Below are 23,944 nucleotides of genomic sequence, written 5' to 3'. Positions count from 1 at the left end.
ACATTTTATCCGCCCACTTGTCCCGGTTATCACAACATTTAAATAATGTTCCTAGTACAATGTATGGCGACAATATATTATTTGGAAATAAAGGCACATTTTTTCAGTTTTCTGTTTTCTGTTTTTTCATTGTCATCTATCAGTAATTAAAAGCCCTTATCTGTAAAAGTAACAGTAATATACCATCATGGCATACATATTTAAAAAGCTGAGTGACTAAGGTAGCTATTTATGTATTGTATTTTCAATTATGTCACTTGTGTTTTTTTTTTACAAGCGTTTTATTTTGGTGCCGAGTATATGAAAATAACAATGTTATTGCTTTTCATTCAGTTTCTTGCTAAAGAAAATTCACATGACATAGGTTTCAGTTGTCAAATATCCCAAATTATATTCTCTCGCTTGTCACGGTTAAAATGATACCCTATATACATCATCAGATAGCTTCTTGGGCACACCGCACACTGATAACCACAAGTAGCACCATTGGATTTTTGAAGGCCATTTTTTGCAACAAAAGTAATACAGTCATTCTTTCTTGGCAAAGCCCCTGGTGTCTCAGAACATTCAGTACAGGTCATAAACCAAACCATTCTGAAAACTAGAGACCTAGGCCTACTCAGATAAACATATTTTGTAACATTTGGATTCATGCCCTTTTGCTGAAATTGTACCAGAAGTTTGAAAACAGCATTTTTTTACAGTTTTCTTCAGTTTGGCGAGAAAAAAAAATCACATGACATAGACTTCAACAATACTACATCCCAAATTATATTCTCTCGCTTGTCACGGTTAAAATGATACCCTATATACATCATCAGATAGCTTCTTGGGCACACCACACACTGATAACCACAAGTAGCACCATTGGATTTTTCAAGGCCATTTTTTGCAACAAAAGTAATACAGTAATTCTTTCTTGGCAAAGCCCCTGGTGTCTCAGAACATTCAGTACAGGTCATAAACCAAACCATTCTGAAAACTAGAGACCTAGGCCTACTCAGATAAACATATTTTGTAACATTTGGATTCATGCCTTTTTGCTGAAATTGTACCAGAAGTTTGAAAATAGCATTTTTTTACAGTTTTCTTCAGTTTGGCGAGAAAAAAAAATCACATGACATAGACTTCAACAATACTACATCCCAAATTATATTCTCTCGCTTGTCACGGTTAAAATGATACCCTATATACATCATCAGATAGCTTCTTGGGCACACCGCACACTGATAACCACAAGTAGCACCATTGGATTTTTCAAGGCCATTTTTTGCAACAAAAGTAATACAGTCATTCTTTCTTGGCAAAGCCCCTGGTGTCTCAGAACATTCAGTACAGGTCATAAACCAAACCATTCTGAAAACTAGAGACCTAGGCCTACTCAGATAAACATATTTTGTAACATTTGGATTCATGCCCTTTTGCTGAAATTGTACCAGAAGTTTGAAAACAGCATTTTTTTACAGTTTTCTTCAGTTTGGCGAGAAAAAAAAATCACATGACATAGACTTCAACAATACTACATCCCAAATTATATTCTCTCGCTTGTCACGGTTAAAATGATACCCTATATACATCATCAGATAGCTTCTTGGGCACACCGCACACTGATAACCACAAGTAGCACCAACAGCTTTTTCAAGGCCAATTTTCTCCCCAAAGTGTCATTCTTTTTTTAAGTCCAGTACACACTTTCAATTAAGATTGGCCAATCACTGACCAATTGTACCACCTTACCATGTAGTATGAGAGTCAACAAATATTGAATAGTATGAGCAGATTGTGCAGGTAAACGCTCATACTGTAGTATGAGGGTTTACCTACACAATCTGCTCATATTATTCAAGATTCAATAGTAAAATTGATCAGTGATTGGCCAATCATACTTGAAAGTGTGTACAAGGCTTTAGCAAAGTATACTGAGGGCTTCACAATGTCTTTAAACATACACAAATTGGTACTCACCATTGTAGAAGCTGTAGAAAGGTGGAAGTCAGGAGGTCCGAAGGTGTCCGGCAGCCATGCCAAGGGTCAGAGTTTGGTAGATCAGCCATGCCAGAGGTCAGAGGGTAATTCGGCAGCCATGCCAGAGTTCAGAGGGTGGTCGTTAGTTATGCCAGGGGTCGAATTCCATAGAGTGGTTGTCAGCCATGCCAGAGGTCAGATCCGGAGAGTCAAATACAGTTCAATTATACCATAAAAAAAAAGGGCAGTGAAAGGGTAAAAAAAAAACAAAAAAAAACAACTAATAATGAAGGACTGTATGATAGGTCTCAAAGCAGGGATTAAGGCATAGTGCTGCTTTGGATGGACATTTCGGACAATGATATCGTGTGTCCCTTCGAACGTGATTTTTCCTGCAAACTCTGCACCTTTTTTGGGGGTATGGTTTTGATGCAGTTGGGGGGAGTGGGGCAGGAAAATGATTTCCCTCAAATCTGGCAACATTTTCTGCACGAAGTTGGTCTGGGTTTGGGGCAGGTTGTCCAGATTCAAAAAGGAGACATGTAATTATTGCCAGCTGGAACTTTAAAAAAGAGTCCCTGTTACCTGATTTTTTGTACAGGACAAAGGCGTTTTGGAGGCACATCTGGAAAAAATATAGAGCCACTTTTTTGTACCAGATCTTCCTCTTCCTGTTGAGCCTGTATGGTGCCAAAACCTGGTCGGACAAGTCCACTGCCCCCATGAACTTGGTGTACTCAGCGATGGCCAGTGGTTTTACTACTTCCCGACTACGAGTCCTCACAGTTGTTGTTGCCTCGGTGTGGATGGTGGTGAGGGCTAAGACATCGCGCTTATCTCTAAATTTTAAAGCGAGCAGCTCGTTGCTCCGTTGGCTGCAGGTCTCCCCCCTCTTCAGTTTTTTATGAACGACCTCTGATGGCAGGCCTTTGCGATTTGCCCTGACAGTTCCGCAGGCTGGAGTCTGGACTGAAAATAAATGTTTGAACAGTGGAACACTCGTGTAAAAATTGTCCACGTAAAGGTGGTAACCCTGGTGGAGTAGAGGGTTGAGGAGGTCCAGTACTATCCTCTCTGTTGTACCCATGTAGGGAGGGCATCCAGGAGGCTGTATTAAGCTGTCCTTCCCTTCATAAACTTTTAGTGAATAGATAGAGCCACTCCCACTTTCGCACAACTTGTACAGTTTTATCCCATACTGTGACCTTTTGTTGGGTATATATTGTTTGATTGCCAGCCTCCCGTGGAAAGGGATAAAGGACTCATCGATGGCTATTCTTTGCTCTGGCATGTATTTTTCTGCAAAAGTTCTATTTAAATGGTCGATGAAGGGCCTCAATTTAAATAGTCGGTCATGGGCTGGGTCGTCAGGTGGGAGGTGGTCTGCATTATTGCTAAAATGCAAGCAGGTTAGCAGAATTTGGTAGCGGCGTCTGGACATTCTGGACGAATAAATTGGGATGCAGAGGATTGGATTTTTTGTCCAGTACAGTTGCTGTTCAGGTAATGGAGAAAGGGCCATATCGAAAGTCAATCCCAAAAAAACTTTCAAATCACGGGTAGTTGCAGGGGTCCAGTGGGAAGCTAACACACAGGTGGGATGGTCTGCTATGCGTTGCTGGGCATAGATATTGCTCTGATCGCAGACATACTGCAGGAAGCTCTCTGGCAAAAAAAGTTCAAAAAAGTCAATGGGCTGCATGTTGCTGGTGTCCACTAATAGGCCACTCCTGGCTGTGAAGGGAGGGAGGTTAGGGGTCTCCATATTAGATGCTGACCATTGTGGGTGGCTTAGATCATAGGGTAGCGGTTCCCTCTGTGGTACCCTTGCTGGCATGCTCTGCCTTGGCCTGGCAGCCCTCTGACCTCTTGGGATGGCATTGCTGGAGGTAGCTATAGGTGACCCTCCTTCAGAAGCAGTGTCAGTGTCACTAATGCCCCTTGCCTGCTCCGCGCTCCTAGATGGCTGAGCTGTGGATGGCCCAGCAGACTCAGAAACGCTGTCCGTTGAGTCGCTTTCTGACTCGGACGGCAGCCAATCAATATCTGTGGACTCCAAATCATCCTCAAATTCGCTGCTGCTGTGACTGTCACTGTCACTGTCACGCTCCAGAATGGCGAACGCCTCTTGCAAAGAATACATTCTCTTTGCCATCTTTATAGAAAATGTATATAGGATATACACTATAATTGTATAGAGGCAAATTGTAAAAAAAAAAAAAAAAAAGAGAGAAAAAAAAGAGTCCACAAAAATACAGCAGAAATAATATTCTATAAAAAAAAGCAAGGGAGGCTAGGATTAGATCAGGGTTGATCAGGGTGATCAGGGTGATCAGGGTTGATCAGGGTTGATCAGGGTTGATCAGGGTTGATCAGGGGTATATAGTCCTGGTATATTTATTTATCAGTCCTGGTATATTTATAAAATCCTCTAGGTGGCAGTCAGAATACAAGAAAAGAAGATCCAGTTACCTTGTAATCCTCTCAGGAGTGATTACAAGGTAACTGTATCTTCTCAAGTGCTGGCAACATTGTTTGTAAACCTCACAAATGAATGAGCACTGCTATTGGCTTATAGCAGTGCTCATTCATGGTTACAGGCATCTGATTGGTGATGGGAGTAATTACTCCCATTCATCAATCCCACCCAGAAATAAATGAAGCTGGTGCACGCGCACGTGCACGCACGGGGGCGCGCACCCGCGGGCGGGAGCGCGCGGGAGCGGGGGCGCGCGGGAGCACGCGCGTGCACGCGCGCGATCGCGCCCGCACAGCACAATAGCGGCAGGGGCGTTTATAAACGCCCCTGATCCGCTAATTAAGTCAATAGGGGCGTAGTTATGCGTCTGGGAAATCCGAAAGTGGTTAAAATGATTTCACACTTTTTGCAAATTTTTGTGCTAAAAATAAACAACTGCGCAATTTTGAATATTTTCATGATATTGCGAAACTACAATGTGTTTTTAAGAATATTTTATCGGAAATAGCATTTTCGATGCAAAAATTTGTAAGCAACACTCGCCAGTATTAAAAGAAAAAGTTACTTGGGTTTTTTATTTTATTTATTATAGAGGTTAGGAGTTTAACAGACCTAACGATAGATTGGTTGAAGCTTGATACATGAGTGCAGCTAAAAGTCACTTCTTCAGAGGCTGAAAATTAGTAAATACTGGTAATTAAGTAGAAGTAGCATGCCAATATGTAGTGGACTTATACAACATCCAGATTTCCAGTAATAACTTCTTAGGATATCTCACCTATCTAAATTTCTAGAAAAAAAAAAAAAAAAAAAGATAGTATGTATGTACAGTATTTAGATGGTTGTTGGTTTTTTTCCCCTTTACATTTCACAATAGAAATTATTGTCCATAGATGTAAGTAGATGTAAGGAGTCCAACCTTCCTGGCTGGAGAAAGTTTTCAAAATGCATGAATCTGATGACTTTTGAAGGAAAAACATTTTCAATACAATGAATTGCAAGACCTATTCTTGTGCATTTCTTTGTCCAATTACATTTTATGAATTGTTTTTTAACAAATTACTAAGTGGCCGGTTATCGGTGTACCTTAGGGCTGCCATGTGTGCAGTTTGCTTCTGTATCCTGTGAGATGTGTCCTTGACAATGTGTGTGTAAAGTGTAAAGACTGTAATAAAACTGTCATGAAAAACATTTTTTTTAATCCTTCCTGGCTACTTGTACAAACCATGATGAGCTCATGTAACTCATTTCCCCAGGAATCACAATTAAAAGCCTTGAAAGAGACAGTCCAACTCTGCCTTACGTCGGTTTTACACAATCAGCCACCTGCTGTAGGCATCATCACATCAAAGCCCACAGAGAGGCCGACGTCTTCAAGAGAGGCACTGCAGACAGCCAGCACGGAGGTACTTCTTGTGTTCTTTCTTCTTTGAAAGCAAAGCTTTTAACAATTGTATTGAAAATCTCTTCTTAAGATTATACATAACTATCTAGATTGTGGTGTCCTCTAACTTCAAACATCTACCCAGTCTGACTATTGCTTGGGGCTCACGTCTGATAGTGTAGTTTATGATTCCTAATAGCAATATGAACTCAAGTCCATTTTAAAGTGGCACAACTAAACTAAAGGATGAATAATTTAAAGGGATTCACACACTTATATAAACTTACAATGTATTTTTTGGACAATAGCGGCCAGGGCTGAAGAGCAATGGGGAAGGCTAACAAAAAACAACCTCTTACTTGATTACAGTTGGCAAGACAAGATGTCAAGATCACACAAACAGTCTAGTACAATATTACCTTCTTGAAATAGAAGGGCCCTCATTGAATTCACTTTTTCTCCTAGAAGTTTTTCATCTTCTGTTTAACATAACTTTTCAGCACTTGAATGAAAAAGTACCAAAAGGTAAGTAAAAAAGTAGTGTCATAATTATTGGGAGAATTTTCTTTCTTGCTGGTGGCTTAAAATGCATTTTTGATAAGGTGTGAAAATATCACTCGAGACCACAAATATCAGGAGAAAAGGTATATTTAATCAGGGCCAATGGGCCATATCCTATTAACTTTTCTCTTGAGTTTTCTCCAAGAAGATACTAAAATTAATTTAAAGTTCCCACCAATAAAGAAATTACTCAGAGTAAGTTTGATAATACCTGTGCATAAAAATATTACTTGTACAGAAAAGTTATTTCTTGGATAAAATGAAAAATTATCTACTTGGAAAAAATGCAGGAGAAATGTTAATAGGATATGGCCCAATAGGTATAATATATCAATACTGTATGTCCTTGAAGGCCAGGCATATACTAAGATCAGCTGATTTATTACACATTTATAGCTTTTTAATATTATGCAACCATACAATCCAGCTTTTTTGCCCTTCACCAGCAGAAGATATGGATTGATATGTCTCTGTGGTAGGACTTGTTAGAGAGGTGTTAAAGGGTGCTCAGCTACGTGACGAAACAGAACATTGGGAATTTTTTTCTTGTAGTAGGTCTAAAGGAGCTCAAAATTAGGATTTCTGTAGTTCTGGTTTTCCACTGCTAAGGTTCTTAACTATGTACTATGAAAGTTCATTCTTGGAGCAGTGAGAGTTCTGCATCCAGCACAGCTTCCAGGGTAGTAGTTCTGAATGTTGGTATGAAATGTTTAAGAGGCAGAGCAGCATTGGTCTCTCTTTGAAGATAATATATTATAAGAGCATGAAGTGGTAATCTGTTGTGTGAGAAAATGCCATACATTTGCTTTTCATTTCAGTGCAATTCTGTATGTTATAAAAAATACTCACACCAAGATTTGAATGCGACATACCTATACTGACATTCATCTTCTTCAAAACTTAAAGAGGCACCAAAATGACATATAGAACAATGTAATACATTATTTAGAATACTCAAATGTGCATTAAAGTGAGCCTCTAGGGGGCACTTATCTCAGAAGGGGGAAGCCTCTGGATACTAAAGAGGCTTCACCTGTCCCCATTAATCCATCTGTTGCAGCATCAGGACCCAAAATTCAGCTCGTCTCTTGCATGGCAGAGAAACATTTCTCAGTTCATGAAATAAATAAAGGTCAGTAGTTCAAGATTGGAGCTGGAAAGCATTACAAGACTGTGGCATTCAGCTGAGAACATATAAAATATTATACTTACATTTTTGACTTTTAAACCTAAAATAAAACTGAGATATTCTAGGAAACTACTGTTTCAGGACTATAGATACAAGTTTGTTTGCTTTAAGAATGAGGGTTCTCATTTTGTGCAGGCTCCCAAGCATATTTTATTTCTTTATTTCTGTGCACATATTTATATCTTTATGATGGCAGAACTCTCACAGGAAGATGGCTTATTAATCTGTCCTTTTTAATCAGCAGCGACGAAAACCATCAGGGACTAGAATTGCTACTTTGCACATTACATTTCTTAACTTCAAAGCAGTCATGATCAGGCTTGAAAAAGGTATATTACTTTCAAATATAACATTTACATATTATTTATAAAAATTCAATTTTGCTTTAAGGAACTTGGTGTTTAAATGTAATAAGCAGGTTGATGGTTTCACTTCTTCATCTTTCAGTCTCATTCTCATTTTTTTTAACAATTTTAATTTTAGCTGAAGAAAAATTTAGCAAATATAGTGGGTAATACGCTGCAAGTATAAATGTAATTGTACATTTATTCCAGTAGTCTTGTAATAAAACCATTAAAACGGAAGTCTGGGCAAGCAGCTAATTGCACAATTGAATTACATATTTGCAAATTATTTTACCTGTTAAATGGCGTGAGGAGAGAAGAGTGTCTTAACACCTTAACCTCCTTGCCGGTTCAATTCCTCCGGCAAGGAGGCAGCGCAGGAGGGTTTTTTTTGTTGTTTTTTTTTAAATCATGTAGCGAGCCTAGGGCTCGCTACATGATAGCCGCTGAGTGGCGGCATCCCCCCACCCACTCCGATCGCCTTCGGCGATCAGAGTAAGCAGGAAATCCCGTTCAGAACGGGATTTCCTGCAGGGCTTCCCCGGTCGCCATGGTGACGGGGCGGGATGACGTCACCGACGTCATGGACGTCGGGACGTCATAGGGAATCCCGATCCGCCCCTCAACGCTGCCTGGCACTGATTGGCCAGGCAGCGCAGGGGTCTGGGGCGGGGGGGAGCGACTCGGCGCGGCGGATTGCGACGGATCGGCGGCGATCGGAAGTTACAAGCAGCTAGCAAAGTACTAGCTGCTTGTAACAAAAAAAAATTATGCAAATCGGCCCAGCGGGGCCTGAGAAATCCTCCTGCGCAGGTTACCCCGAACTGAGTTCGGGATAACTGGCAAGGAGGTTAAAGGACAACTATCAAAGTTAACTAAAATTCTAAATGCCACATATATTTCCAGTAATTACAAGCAAATAGCAATACTAAAGGCTTTTTTTTCAACTTTTTATGTTTTATATGTAGAAAATGACATTTCCAGAGAACAATTGTGGGCATTACTATGGAGGACTGTGTCCAGCACATCCAGCATAAAGAAACAAACTTCACTGGCTCTAATACTGTGACTGGAGTTCAGAATGATATAAAGCAGAAATATAGCTGCAAATGTGTGTAAATAATTATCAGCTGCAGCTCTGTGTTCCTGTTTGTGTGTCTTGCAGTACAAAGTAAACAGTTTACAGCCAGGTTCAGCTCTGCCCACCCCTCCCCCCTGGTAAACATGGATTTTTTCACACCGGCTGTGCTGAGAGACCTCTAAAAAGCATTTTAGTGTTTCTGGCTAAAAGCTCTATAGGTATGTCGGGTTTACAGAAAAACAGTTTCTTTGGTAGTTGTTCTTTAAGAAAAAAGAGTAAGAGAAAACGGGAGCACAAATAGCATAGTTTGTAGGTGGATCATAGAATGTATAATATATAATCATTAAAAAGGGCCACTCACAAAGGCGGGTTGAAATAGGGGCAACCAACCACTTGAATCAGGTGGAGACTAACTCCACTCCACCAGGGGTATCCAGACAAGGCTGAATGCGGTCACTCTCTGTGGTGAAAAAAAACCCTGGATGTCAAAGAGGAGTACTTCGTGTGGCACCAGAGTTGTCCCCTCCACCTACATATGGTGGAGGGGACAACTCACATTGAGTGCCTCTGAGAGGAGCTCAATGCTTACAGGATATTTGCTATTTAGCACTTTTATCGGCCCGAGGAAGCGGGCTTAGATCCATGACATGCGTTGCCTGTGCTAAATAAACCTTGTTGTCCTATGAGACATTATTGAAGAAACCCACCTCATCTTTTTCATTTTTATCTTTTCTTAACTTCGTTTTATCCCTAAACCTGGGTGCCTTTTTACCCCTACGGTGTGTTAATTGGTGAGTCATTCTATCCAATTATCCAAATGGAGAGAAAAGAGGAAGAAAACCGGGCACCTTCCGTCCAGTGCTTTATTAGCAAGTGATGGCAGACAATGTTCAGGGTACCATATCCAAGAGATACCTTCATCTGGTAGTCCTCAATGGTGATGGTTCGGTGGAGGTGGAGGAGCCAGGGCACTAGGTGGGACTGGCAACGGCCGTTTCGCGTCTATCCAGACGCTTGGTCACGCTTTTTTCACCTGTCCGCAGAGCACATGTCCCAGCAATAGACAAGGGTCACCGCTGATGGTATGGTGAGAAAATATTTGCTTTTCTACACACTGCTTGTAAATATTGAATAGGGAGTGCCACTCTCTTCTTGTCTTTCTCTACAAATACAAACGGAGTCATTCTATCCAGCCAGTTTTGTGACTCATGCAGATCTGCAACAGTGCTTGAAGTATGATCAGTCAAGTGAGTGACACTAGTAGCTTCCAGTGTTACTTGCTTATTGGATCACATATTAGCATCACCATCACACTAATTATGTATCAACCGATGTGCAGGTGATCCAGGAAGCTGTTAAAGGGAACCTGAAGTGAAGAAATTCACTTCAGGTCTGATACTTAGCTAAATAGAGGACAGGCTCTGGATAGTATAGAGCTTTACCGTTCCTCCACTCGCCTCACCGTTCCACCACTGTGCACTGGTAAAAGCTGTTGAACCTGCTCTGTCGACAGGGCAGGTTCTAGACTTTTTGCTGCTTGAGGCAAACTTGTGAAGTTGTGAGGATGAGCCCCCCACTTGATCTGGAATGATCGCACAGCACCCGACAATTTACTCTGCTTCAATTAATGTTCTCACATAACTTACTTGCTTCCTTGCTGACAATATCACACTGGCTGGCTGTGAGTCTGTGACTCTCGTTCTCTTCCTACTCTGACTACATTCTGTTAGTGTTAACACAGTACAAAAATGCTGCCCCTGTAATCTCTGCCACCTGATGCAAATGTTTCACCTTGCCTCTAGAGAGAACCAGCCCTGTCTGTTGGACAAGTCAGTAGTTCTGAGGATGAGTATCTCACTACTGTGCATGTGCAAGTTTTAACTCGTGCACACAGTAGCAATGTATTCTCAGAACTGGACACAACACCGAAGAGCTGTTGGAACAAACAACTTTACTGACAGTGCAGGAATGGGACAGGCTCTATACCAGGGGTTGCCAACATTTTTCAGCACAAGGACTCTTTGTAGTGTACAATTTTTCTTGGGATGTGTGTGTGTGTGTGTGTTTTTTTTACACACCAACTAGAACTGGGCTAGTGGACTGGGGATTGGGGACCCCTGCCTTAACCTCCTTAGCGGTATGAGCTCGTCCATTACCGCCGGAGGGCGCCGCTCGTTTGATCCCTCTTCATCAGGTAATAACAACGGAGCAGTAGCAGAGGTGCCTGGCTCTTCTACTGACCACATATGCTATTGCTCCGTTGTTAATGCCTGATGAAGCGGGATCAAACCTGCAAAATACGTTGCATATTTGGAGTTCATAAATAAAATATATTGACTGTCTTTACTACAGTCGTTGTGTGTCTACTTGGAGGAGGTAAGTCCACCACTACCTCCTCTATTTACCAAGAATTTGGTTTTTAAGCTCATTTTATCCTCTTGGCGCCTCTGTTCTCCTGCATAATATTGAGTCCACCCTGGGTGGAGGGTTGAATCACTTTTCCTCATCTACAGAGAGCGACTTCTTATTCCTGAGTGGGGTCAGGACAATCTCCCCACCTGCCTTTACAGTGGTTGCCTAATGGTAACCCTGGTTTGTGAGTATTAATATTTACTCTATCTAGTAACCATTTACCAGTACATATTACACTATTTGGGCTCTTGGTGTTCCTTGATTTTACCTGTTCTGCATGCTTATTCAGGGTTTATGGATGGGTATCAGAGGCACAGCTGGACAGCTGAGCAATCCGAGCTGAGCTCGTCCAGAGACGCCGGAGGTCACCGCTCAGGCCCTGGTGGGCTGATTTGAAATTTTTTTTTAAGCGCGCAGCTAGCACTTTGCTAGCTGTGTGTTTCTCAGATCGCCGCCGCCGATCCGCCGCTACCCGACGCGAAAGAGCCCCCCACCCGCAGACCCCGTGTGTAGCCTGGCCAATCAGTGCCAGGCAGCGCTGAGGGGTGGATCGGAACTCCGCCTGATGTCGCTACGTCGATGACGTCAGTCCGATCGTTGCCATGATGACAGGGAAAGCCCTAAAGGAAATCCCGTTCAGAACGGGATTTCCGGACAGGTCTTCACGCTGGCGGCAATTGGAAGGGTGGGAGGGATGGAGCAGTGAGGGGGGAAGCATGTAGCTAGCGATAGGCTAGCTACATGGGAAAAAAAACCCTTCCGCAGCACGGAATCAGAACGCCAGGGTGGTTAAAAAGAAATAAATAAGACAGCCCCCATATCCCTCTCAGTTCATATTCCCTATCAAACCTGAAATGAATTTCTCTTTTAAAGTTTGCTTCAAGCTCATAAACAACTCTATCTCTCTATCTAATAACATTAGCTGGTTTTTGTCCCCAAATGCCTCAATGTCACCTCCTCTAGATTTACTCACTTTCTGAAACTTATGATAAAAAAAATATGGATAAAGTAAAAATTATTATTTTTCCACCACGGGATTCTATTACCACACCTGACCTGACATAATAAGTGTTGTTGACTTACTAACTCTTCTCCCTCAAGCTTGATATAATAGTTGACTCTGCTCTCTAGTTGAAGTTTAACATTTTGCACTAATTTTCTTTTGTCATCTCAAGACTTTATTAAAGTACTTAGGCATGGCCTAATAATTTCCTGACTACTTGCTAACCTACTGGCTCTGCTCTAGTCCAACTTTGCTGCATGGCTCATCCACCACTCCTCTCACTTTTCTAATGCTGACCTTCTGTCTCCACTGGCTGTCTGACATCAGACACGATTGAAGATCCATCCTAGTCTACATTTACAAATCCTTTTACATTCTGGTTTACAGCTATACATCCGATTCCACACTTATCTTGAGCTACCAAGCTTTGTGTAACCTCTACACAATACTCTCCTCTCATAGCTTCTAATCTCTCTAATTTTCTAAATGCAGGACTTTTCTTTCTGATGCTTTCCTTCTACTCTGGAACTCCTTTCCACAAGGTGTCCAGCACTTATTTTTTCCATAGTAGAGCATACCTTCTCCTTCTCCAACCTCCCCCCCCCCCCCGCATCTGTGCTGCATGTCCTTGAGTTAGTAGCTGCACTGAGTTTTCTCCCCATGTGCTCACCACTTACTCACGCATCTTAAAGGCAACCGGAAGAGTTTCCCGAGGGACTTTTAGATGTGCTACCGGGGGCAGATAGAACGGGTGGAGCGGTGGGCATCAGGACAGGTGGTAATATATGCCTGCTCCCCCTGTTTCTCCAAAAAAATTAAGTTCTGGTATCCTTTAAGCATATAAAGACAGTTAGCACATGGAATGATGTTTATTTCCGCTTTGCAAAGTTGCCATTTTACCTGAAAATAATGGCTCACGATCACAAATAGCATTATTAGAAAAGCAGGATTTCAAATGTATGGCTGCATTTTTTTCAGTCACAAAGCAGCCTTCCGGTCAGAGAGCTGAATTCCCATCTCTCATCAGCTAACCAATCACTACTTGTGGTTTTGGGGACCGGACAAACCATGTTTAGCATAGGTAAACAAAAAACAGATGAACTCCTTTATGTAAACAACAGAAAAATAAGTTTTATGCCTGGTACACAGCATGCAATTTCATGTCAGATAGATGGGTCGATTAATATAATTTCCAACAGGTCCGATTTGATGTGTACCTGGCATTAGGTGTAGGTAGGGGTGTTAGTGTTAGGCATAGATGGGGGATACATTAATGTTAGGCATAAATGCAGGGAAGGGTACTGTGAGAATAGATTGACATAGGCCATAGTAGAGGATCGGTAAACTGCTAATATTGTACTATACATAGCAGAAGATAGCAGAATATCAGTAAAATTACCAATATACTACTAACTGCAATATCTCATGCCTATTTTTAAAGGACAGCTAAAGTGTGATGAATATGGAGGCTGACATATTTATTTCCTTTTAAACAAAACCAGTTGCCTAGCAGCCCTGCTGATCTATTTGACTGCAGTAGTGTCTGAATCACACCAGAAACAAGCATGCAGGTGATCTAGTCAGATCTGACAATAATGTCAGAAACACCTGATATGCTGCATGCTTGTTCAGGATCTATGGCTAAAAGTATTAGATGAAGAGGATCAACAGGATTGCCAAACAACTGGTATGGCTTGAAGGGATCCTTAACTGTGGGGGGAGGGGGGAGTTTAAATTGCGTACGTTAAAAAAAGGGCGTCGGGGGGAAAAAAGTGCGCAGGGTTTTAAACGATAAGCATGAATAACGTTTTAAAAAAATGTGCTATATTTCCTTTAAAAATAAGGTTTTATAAAGTTATAAATCATTAAATAGTGTGTATGAAATCGGCAATTGTAAAAACGTTAATCTTCCCTGTTTAAAAAGTGAAATGTATAATAACGTTTTATAAAAGATTAATAAGAATTTTACTAAAGCTATACCTAACCCTGCTCTCATACAGAACCCTCCCTGTACCAACCCCTAGACCCCCCTGGTGGTGCCTAAACCTAAGACCCCCCCTGGTGGTGCCTAACCCTAAAACCCCCCAGGTGGTGCCTAACCCTAAGACCCCCCAGGTGGTGCCTAACCCTAAGACCCCCCTGGTGGTGCCTAACCCTAAGACCCCCCAGGTGGTGCCTAACCCTAAGACCCCCCCAGATGGTGCCTAACCCTAAGACCCCCTGGTGGTGCCTAACCCTAAGACCCCCCTGGTGGTGCCTAACCCTAAGACCCCCCTGGTGGTGCCTAACCCTAAGACCCCCCCTGGTGGTGCCTAAACCTAAGACCCCCCTGGTGGTGCCTAAACCTAAGACCCCCCTGGTGGTGCCTAACCCTAAGACCCCCCTGGTGGTGCCTAACCCTAAGACCCCCCCAGGTGGTGCCTAACCCTAAGACCCCCCTGGTGGTGCCTAACCCTAAGACTCCCCTGGTGGTGCCTAAACCTAAGACTCCCCTGGTGGTGCCTAAACCTAAGACCCCCCCTGTGATCAGCATTAATAATGTTTGAAAAAAATATTGTGCTGTTTTTCATTTAAAAATAATGTTTTCAAAAGGATTGTACTGTTTTTCATTTAAAAATAATGTTTAAAAAATTATGAATCATTAAATTATGTGTAATCATGAGAAGCAGTTATAAAACAGTAAAAGTCTCCGGGCGCCGCTTGTAAAACGTTATTTTTCTCCGGCGCCCTTTTTTCCTGTTGGGCGCCCATTAAACAATATTTATTATGGGAGTGAATGGCGGCGCCCTTTTTGTCCACTTGCCTCAGGCACCCGAATTTACTGTTTCCGTTTAAATTACCTGGTGGTTCTAGCGGTCCCCTGCAGCCGTCCTGTGCCCATGTCAGGACAAACCGTTCCTCCAGTCCCCCACAGCAAGACAGTTTCATTTCAGATGACTAGCCAGTCTGCGGGCCACTGCGCCTTCACAGCCCTAGATGTGTGCTTCCTCCTTTATGCTTCCATCGCTGTCCTGAGCACGTGCAGTACTAGACTTCTCATAATGTGCAAGTGGCGGCGACTATGGGAGCATGAATGAGGACACGCATGCACATTGGCCTACTAACTGGCCAGTCGCCTGAAATGAAACTGGGTCGCTGCGGGAGACCAGAGGATTGTGGAGTATTGGTGCGGGCACAGGACATCTGCAGGGGGCCAGTAGAAGCCCCAGGTAAGTGACCCCCCCCCCCCCCAAAAGGCTCCCTTTAAAAGGAAATAAATATGGCAACCTCCATATCCCTATTACTTCAGTTGTCCTTTAATCACAGCATTTTATAGGCAGCCTTCCTTTACTAGCTGCATTAGCTCTTCATTTATGCTTTGCTAGTATTGATCACCTCTTGATTTGCTTTGAATAATGGTAATCATTAACAATCTGCTTGACTGTCTCTGACATTGCTGTCCTTGGTAAGTTATGTGCTCCATATCAATTGCTCTGTACAGAGTGTTTGAAGGTACCCAATGTATAATTTACACTGGGGCCCATAGTTTCTTAGCTATGCCATTGCCTTTAAATAAGGATGAATGTGCTTGTCTTTCATATTCTATTGACTTTCTTGGTATGATTATCGTCTAGGAATAAAGTGATCTATGCCAGACATCACACATGAGTTAGAATTATGTTTTCTGTATCGGAGTGTAAGCAAGCTGCATCCTGCTAATAACTGTTGTAAAGCAGCTTCTCTGCTAAATGAGAAGCCTGTCAGTAACAGTATGGAGCATCTGTTTGCACTGTTCCTCTGTTTCCCATTGATGCTACCAGACAATTTTCTGTGGCTGCCTACAGAGGATTGTTCATTTTTGGTCTTTTACAGAAAAGAAAGGGAAGAAAAACTGAAGGCACAATGAGACAGCAGAGCTTAGGCTGAAATACTGAGGCTTCATCAGCTTTCAAGATGCTGCCTCACATCACTTTTGCTTCTGTAGTACAGCTGTCCACATCAAAGTAAAGAACTGTACACGTCTCTGCAATAGTGGATCAGAAGTAGAAATAGACCAAACAGACAGAGAAAACATGGAGCAGATAAAAATTGAACAGGATGAGCGCCTATAAAAATGGTGTCACTATATGCAGCAATAGAAAAAGCCGTGATTAGAAGCAAAGGCTATCATTCATAAACCTGTTGTCGGTAAAGAGAATCTGTGCGGGAAAACACCGCTGTTGGTGTTTTAGACTTCTGGCTGCTGATTCATAAAAATGTATCCAGTTGCGGTAGCAGTGCAGAGATTCCCCGAACTAGGCTGGCGGTAGGCAGGCGGTAGGCTTGCGGAAGCACAGTAGGCTGCCGAGTTGATACATTTCTCCGTGTTCCGCTCTACTGCAGCTGCCTGGGAGGTCTGTGTCTCCATTCACTTAACATTGTTATCGCCACATCAGAGGGAGCGGTACTTCCCGACCTCACACCGCTTGCTCTAATATTTATGAATTAACATTTTGTTACATTTTTTTATGATAATCACCGCACAAGGTGGTGATTTATCACTCTGCTTGGTAATGTCAGCTTTTCATGCGGAAAGAGCCTTTATGAATGCAGATTTAGCTTCGTGGTCGGAAAAGTCAGCTGTTTTAAGCATTTCCGCATGCGGAAATGCTTTATGAATGATAGCCAAAGAGGTTAAATTATCTCAGGGTGCTCCAGGGTGACGGTGTGGGTGGGCCCAATAGGTGCGGTTGGCAGGGAGGAGAGCGGAAGCCTCACAGGAGGATGGATGGAGCGGCACTAGCTATACTGAGTATGGTTAGAGCCAAAATCATCATTAAATTTTGGCTCCAGTGCTCCCCATTGGACTAATCTCTGACCAATGGGGATCAGGAGGATCCCCATTAGGCTGTTATTAGACCAATAGGGAGCTATAGCTAGAGCGGTGGTATGTGGCAGCGGGAGTGATGAGCGGCGAAGATCTTCAATCAAGGTCGCAAGATAGAGGATATTGGCATGGGAACTTTTTTAAAGGTACAGGTAAGTATTTCTGGTTAACAAAGTTTAATAATAGACTTTTTTTTTGTTTTTGTATTTCTTTTTTTCAGTTAACTCTTTCTGGAAATAAGGGGTATGTACCCCTACACTCATTTCTCCTGGGGGGAAGGCAGGCATCTGGGGTCCCCTTCTTAACCACTTGAGGACCACAGTCTTTCTATCCCTTAAGGACCAGAGCTTTTTTCTCCATTCAGACCACTGCAGCTTTCACGGTTTATTGCTCGGTCATACAACCTACCACCTAAATGAATTTTACCTCCTTTTCTTGTCACTAATACAGCTTTCTTTTGGTGCTATTTGATTGCTGCTGCGAGTTTTAGTTTTTATTATATTCATCAAAAAAGACATGAATTTTGTCAAAAAAATGATTTTTTTTTTTACTTTCTGTGCTGACATTTTTCAAATAAAGTAACATTTCTGTATACATTTTTGTCCAAATTTATTGTGCTACATGTCTTTGATAAAAAAAAAATCCATTCAGTGTATATTTATTGGTTTGGGTAAAATATATAAAAGCATAGTAACATAACCAGGGCCGGCGCTACCATAGAGGCAAATGAGGCAATTGCCCCAGGGCCCCAGAGCCTGTAGGGGCCCCCAGTGGCTACAAGAGGAAAACAATTTTTTCAAAAAGACCTAGTTTTTGAGAAAATCGATTTTAAAGTTTCAAAGGAAAAAAATACACATTTAAAAACCTGCCGACTTTAACGGTTAATAGCAAATCCACCTTAAATGCTAGAAACCCTACATTTGCAGGATATGTTAAGGAGATTATTGGGAATAAGAGGACATTTTTTTTTTCAAAAAGACCTTATAGTTTTTGAGAAAATCGATTTTAAAGTTTCGAAGGAAAAAAGTATACTAACAAATGCGGTAAATGTCACTTTTAGTGGCAAACCTAATGGTAGTGTAATTGTACATGTATCAAAAGAAAGAGCAATTAATTTCCTGACGGGGTTTCCAGGGGTTCCATATACGCAGTATGTATGGACCTCTTGGAAACCCCTCCGCAGCCGCATCGCTTTGGCCAGGGATCGCTAAACAGCCACAATATGGCTGTATGAAAATCCCTGGCATTTTTTCATATTTTTCCATTTTTTTTTATGTTTAGAGTGTGGGAATTTTTTTTTTTTTTTAATATATGGGGCCCCCTCTCCTGAAACTTTTTAACCACTTGTCCCCCATGCAGGCTGGGATAGCCAGGATGTGGAGCTCCGACCGATTGGGGCTTTACACCCTGACTATACCAGCTGCAAAAAAGGTCCCTTAATGCCGGTTCTTGTTCCAGGGTATCTGTTGGGGGGCCCCCAGGTTTATTTTGCCCTGGGGCCCCATCGTTGCTAAAACCGGCCCTGAACATAACTGATCTTTACTGTAAAGTGCTACAACAGGTGCCACAGCTGTGTGAATAGAAAAATAACAGTAATAACACGAATACCAAAGGATTCATCGCATTTGAATTTTGTTCATATAAAATGCATTTTGTCTATCTATTTATCCACCCATAGCACCTGTTGCTTTACACTGTGCTGCTGTTGGTTAAAAGCAGCACAGCAATATAGGTGTTTGAAGGTTACTTTTGCATTGCATTCCTTTGCAAACACCTAAGACCATAAGGCCTCTGTCACATGAGAAGCTGAACTGTGCACTAGTCGTGCAGGTCAACCTCCTGTCTGCTGGCCACCCAGTGCGCTTTGGCGGCAATTTTATACATTTCTAATCCCACATGTGACAATTTGTGACATGTTATGTGGTTGCCAGGAAGCGAAAAAACACATCATATCATGTCAAAGCATGACCATGGCTGTGCTGACGTGACTCAAAGTGACGGCCACCTTTCCACTGCTCGTACTGAACACTAGCAAGAGCAGATGCTGAATTCACTGCCTTCAGCCTCCCATGTAAGAAAGGCCTACAACTGATGCCACTTTACAGAGTACCTAAAGTGGCATGTGACAAGATATTAAAAAGTATGTGTACATGCAATACAAGGTTTCATAAAAGTTAGAACGCTGACACCAGATTCTATTAATATCTGGCACTGTGTCGCATCAGTGAGCGAAAACATGTTTATTTGTATAGACATATTTAAACGTTTGATCCACTATAATTAGCTGTGATGTTTTGGCAAAGCAGGTGATGATAATGGTAATGGAAATCCAGATGTTTCAGGAGCAGCCAAAAGATAATCTGGAGTGTATGCCAAACAATATGCACTGGCACCAAAACAAATTTAACACTAACTTTATTACGTTTGAAAATATTCAGTGGAAATAATCACTGAAAATAGCTAATTGTTTACTTTTATTCCTATCAGTGGTAGAGTTCCCGGATTCCAGCTTATTGTCAGATTCTGATATCCATTGAAAAATGTAGGAATTACCAAGGCTGTCTATGCAACACAAGTGTCAGTGGGACACACACACACAAAAAAAAAATAGATCACAAGAACAAGATTAGCTCTCAAAAGAGCTGGTGAGGGTTGCTTTTTTAGCAATATTTTTTTAGCAATAAGAATCAGCAAGGAGCAAGCTTGTTTGCAGTCTCATATAAATTGTATCATACTACCTGGAACATCTGTTACCTGTTGAATAACTTTGCATGCAGACTAATAAGAACTGTGTCATAACTTGCATCATCTATTACCTGTTGCATAGTACCATTGGCAAACGCAGGGGGGGATTACAGCTGCCCAGAATCCCCCCTCAGACCAGGGGTTGCTTTGTCTGGGGACAGGCACAAGTTGAGACTCTAGAATGTCTGCAGGCATCCTGCAGCTTACAGCCCCACCATCTCTCTTTCCCTGCTACATTTGACTTTGGACAAAGCAGCAGCGTGTGTACAGAGCATGGGACAGCTCTGGGGAACTTAACAGAGTCAGGTATGAGCACAGCCCTGTGCCCTGCTGTGTGAATGCTTCACTTTCCCCTTCATTACCAATGTTGGCTGCCCTCATTATTATCTGTATCCAAACTGCTCCTGATAATCCTGTTGTCGGTTGGTCAGACAGACAGGAAATTGCATTATGTCCAACAAGCATGATGTCCTAACATATTATTTTACTGTATTGTGTGTAGCTGAGGAAGACCCTTCAGGAATCCCCCCCCCCCTTTGAAAATCCCGGGTTTTCCCGAGTACTGCATGCGGACTTGCATGAACTATTTCACAACCTGCATCATCCATTATCCATTGAATAACTTTGCATGAAGACTTGTTTGAACGGTATTGTACTTGGTTTACCCACTGCCTGAACCTTACCCATGGATTGCTTGATACTGGAAAGTCTACAGTCACTGTCTCTGCCATTACTGACAAACGACGTTGATTGCTTCATACTTCTGAACCAAGGTAATAACCTGTGTGATACAGCTGAACTATTAAACTGTGTTACTAGCCTCATTAGGGCTCTAACAGGTTATTCCTCTTTACAACAGTCTGTATGCCTTGCACCTTAAGACCTGGGGGTGACTGTAATCAGGAGAAAAATAGTGTGTCCTGTTCACGTGGTGGGTTGTCTATAGGTGAAGACGTGGGCCGAGCTCAGAGCCATGGTAATAGATTGGGGCATAGAGACTGAGTGAGGACATAACCTGTCAGGCCTTACACAAATACATATGTAATAGCTGGAGGCATTTGGCAGCATTAAACTTAATTTGTTTTTATAGATATTATTTTTAAAAACAGTATTCTACATATTGGAAGAGGGCTAGGTGGTTCTTGTAGGGACCAAGAGTACCTAAACGAGAAGTAGAGAGAGACCAGAAGCCCAATGGCGCAGTATCATTAAGTATAAGGGAATTAAGTACATATGAATATATCAAAGAAGAGTGCGGAACGTTCTGCATGCAAACTGTTTTGGAAGCCAACATCCTCCATTATGTTTGTTAGTGCATGTGTTTTGAATGCAAGTTGTGTATCCTGCCTTTAATTAGAGATGGACCGAACCTCCGATTTTAGGTCCGCGAACCTACCGCGAAAGTTCGGTTTGCGCGAACTTTCACAAACCGCAATAGACTTCAATGGAGAGGCAAACTTGGAAATTTAGAAATAATTATGGTGGCTAGAAAAATGAGGGAAAGAATGTTTCAAACGGTCTAAAACCTGGACAGAGACATAGTTGAGTGGGATACACATCAAAAGTCTCAATAAAAATCCTAGGTTTAATAAAACCACTATTTTAACGACAGAAATATCATTGAATGTTCAATTGCAGGCCTATATTGCTTTACAACATCAGAAAGTGTAATCCCTTCCCTCCTTCAGAGGAAAAAATTGTACCATTAATGAGCACCAGGGATGCTCGGATACCCCTTTTTATTATTCGAGTTAGGTCGAATTCGAATAGTAAATTATCCGAGGTCGGTCGAATATTCGAGTCGAATATTTTTTACTATTCGATTCGACCTCGAAATTCGAGCTCACTATTCGAGTCGGTATTCGAGCTCATTATTCGAGCTGACTATTCGAATTGGCCTTAAATAGCTTCCAACACTTGTTTGGGGGTAAATGATGCAAGAAACATCTTTTTTCCCAAGTAACAACAGCAAGTGAAAAAAAAAGTGGAAAGAGAAGTTGTGTCCAAAATTCTGTTCAGTACTGTATACTTCTTCTTCTTCTTCATCTTCTTCTTCTATATCTTCTTCTATATCTTCTTCTTCTTCTTCTTCTATATCTTCTTCTTCTATATCTTCTTCTTCTTCTTCTTCATCTTCATCTTCTTCATCTTCTTTTTCTATATCTTCTTTTTCTATATCTTCTTTTTCTATATCTTCTTTTTCTATATCTTCTTCTTCTTTTTCTATATCTTCTTCTTCTTCTTCTTCTTCTTTTTCTATATCAGAATCAGAATCAGAATCCATTTATTCGCCGAGTATGCTGTAGGCATACCCGGAATTGGTTGTGGTACACATGGCAAGGCATTTAAACATTAGACATTCGGACATTAAAACATTCAAGACATTAAGACATTTGAGACAATCAATAGTTACGAGGGACAGCGCATTTCACTAATTCAAGAGACAGACATACATGCATTGGTGAGAATGTATTCATATTGTACATGCCAGGCACTGAGAGAAGTACTTTAGGCCTGGTTTAGGGTGACTCGGGAGCTGGGTGGTCCGTGAACCAAACTATAGGGGCCAGATGGACAAGTGTTCAGCAGGAGAACAGCTTGAGGAAAGAAGGTGTTCTTGCGCCTTGTGGTTCTGGTGTGGATTGTTCTGAAACGGCGGCCCAGTGGGAGTGGCTCAAAGAAGCGACTACCTGGGTGGGATGGATCTTGTGCGATCTTACAGGCTCTTTTCCTCAATCTGGCGGTGTGGATGAGGTCAAGGGGGGGCAGGGGCGTGCCGATGACCTTTTCTGCCGCGCTTATTACTCTCTGTAGTTTATTCCTGTCACTAGCTGTTGCCCCTGCATACCAGGCAATAATGGAGGAGCACAGGATGGACTCAATTGTGGCAGAGTAGAAACTGGTGAGCAGCTCCCGTGGGATGCCGAATTTCTTCAGCTGCCGCAGGAAAAATAGTCTTTGCTGGGCACTCTTCTGGGTTTTGGTGGTATTTTGCCCCCATCTGAGGTCGCTGGTTATGGTGGTGCCTAGAAACTGAACACACGGTACCCTGGTGACTTCGGTCTCCCCAATGCAGACTGGTGGGAGGGCATGAGGGAGTTTCCTGTAATCCACAATCAGTTCGACAGTCTTGGCTGCATTGAGGACAAGGTTGTTGTCTTTGCACCAGTTGCAGATCCTCTCTATCTCGCTGCGGTAGGCCTGCTCCTCCTTCTTGCTAATGAGGCCGATGATGGTTGTGTCATCCGCAAATTTGATGACCTTAACGGAGTCAGCATTTGAGACGCAGTTGTTGGTGTAGAGGGAGAACAAGAGTGGGGACAGGACACACCCCTGTGGTGCCCCTGTGTTGGTGGTTCTCACGCTGGAGGAGCAGTCCCCGAGCTTGACCTGTTGTGTCCTGTTTGAGAGGAAGTCCCCCACCCACCTGCAGAGGGATATATCATCTTCTTCTTCTATATTGTCTTCTTCTTCTTCACTTTTTTCTCTTTTATTTTTTTTTTAAAGAAATGCAGCTATTTTTAAACGTAATAAATAGCTGGTGGCGCATGATGGAAGCGCCATTGTATGTGCTCCCTGGCAGTGGAAACACACAGACAGCAGGAGGTAAATTCAGCAACAGCAGCAGGAGGAGGATGATTGTGTGGCAGCAGGCAGTCAATGAGGCAGGCAGCGAGACATAATAGGCTGTGGTACCTAGCGGTGGTACCAGGCCGTAAATACACAGCATGAGGTTCCAGACAGCGGTCGTGAAGCCCACATCGTGTCCAATACACAACTGGGACAACACAGTTTTCAACCCGGACACCTCTAAAAATAATATCACAAAGTATTAAAAAGTATATATATTTGTTTCGTTTTTTTAAAGAAATGCAGCTATTTTTGAGCGTAATAAATAGCTGGTGGCGCATGGTGGAAGCGCCATTGTATGTGGT

The 23,944-nt window shown here is 42.2% G+C and overlaps 1 protein-coding gene across 5 annotated transcripts in view; it reads left to right on the top strand.

The window, feature by feature from the left end:
• The window catches only part of LUZP2 (leucine zipper protein 2), a 917,784-nt gene that overhangs the window by 798,338 nt on the left and 95,502 nt on the right, over window positions 1-23,944 (top strand). For 4 of the 5 annotated variants that reach the window (XM_068259736.1, XM_068259737.1, XM_068259740.1 and 1 more), the window contains one exon: window positions 5,701-5,850. In XM_068259736.1, coding sequence (XP_068115837.1) covers window positions 5,701-5,850 — 150 coding nt within the window. Of the gene's footprint in view, window positions 1-5,700; window positions 5,851-7,822; window positions 7,908-23,944 lie in introns of all 5 variants that reach the window. The other variant, XM_068259738.1, reaches the window with a different exon arrangement.

The sequence above is a fragment of the Hyperolius riggenbachi genome, chromosome 11 (assembly GCF_040937935.1).
Source record: "Hyperolius riggenbachi isolate aHypRig1 chromosome 11, aHypRig1.pri, whole genome shotgun sequence".
NCBI lineage: Eukaryota > Metazoa > Chordata > Amphibia > Anura > Hyperoliidae > Hyperolius > Hyperolius riggenbachi.
This window is presented reverse-complemented; position numbering and strand designations above follow the sequence as displayed.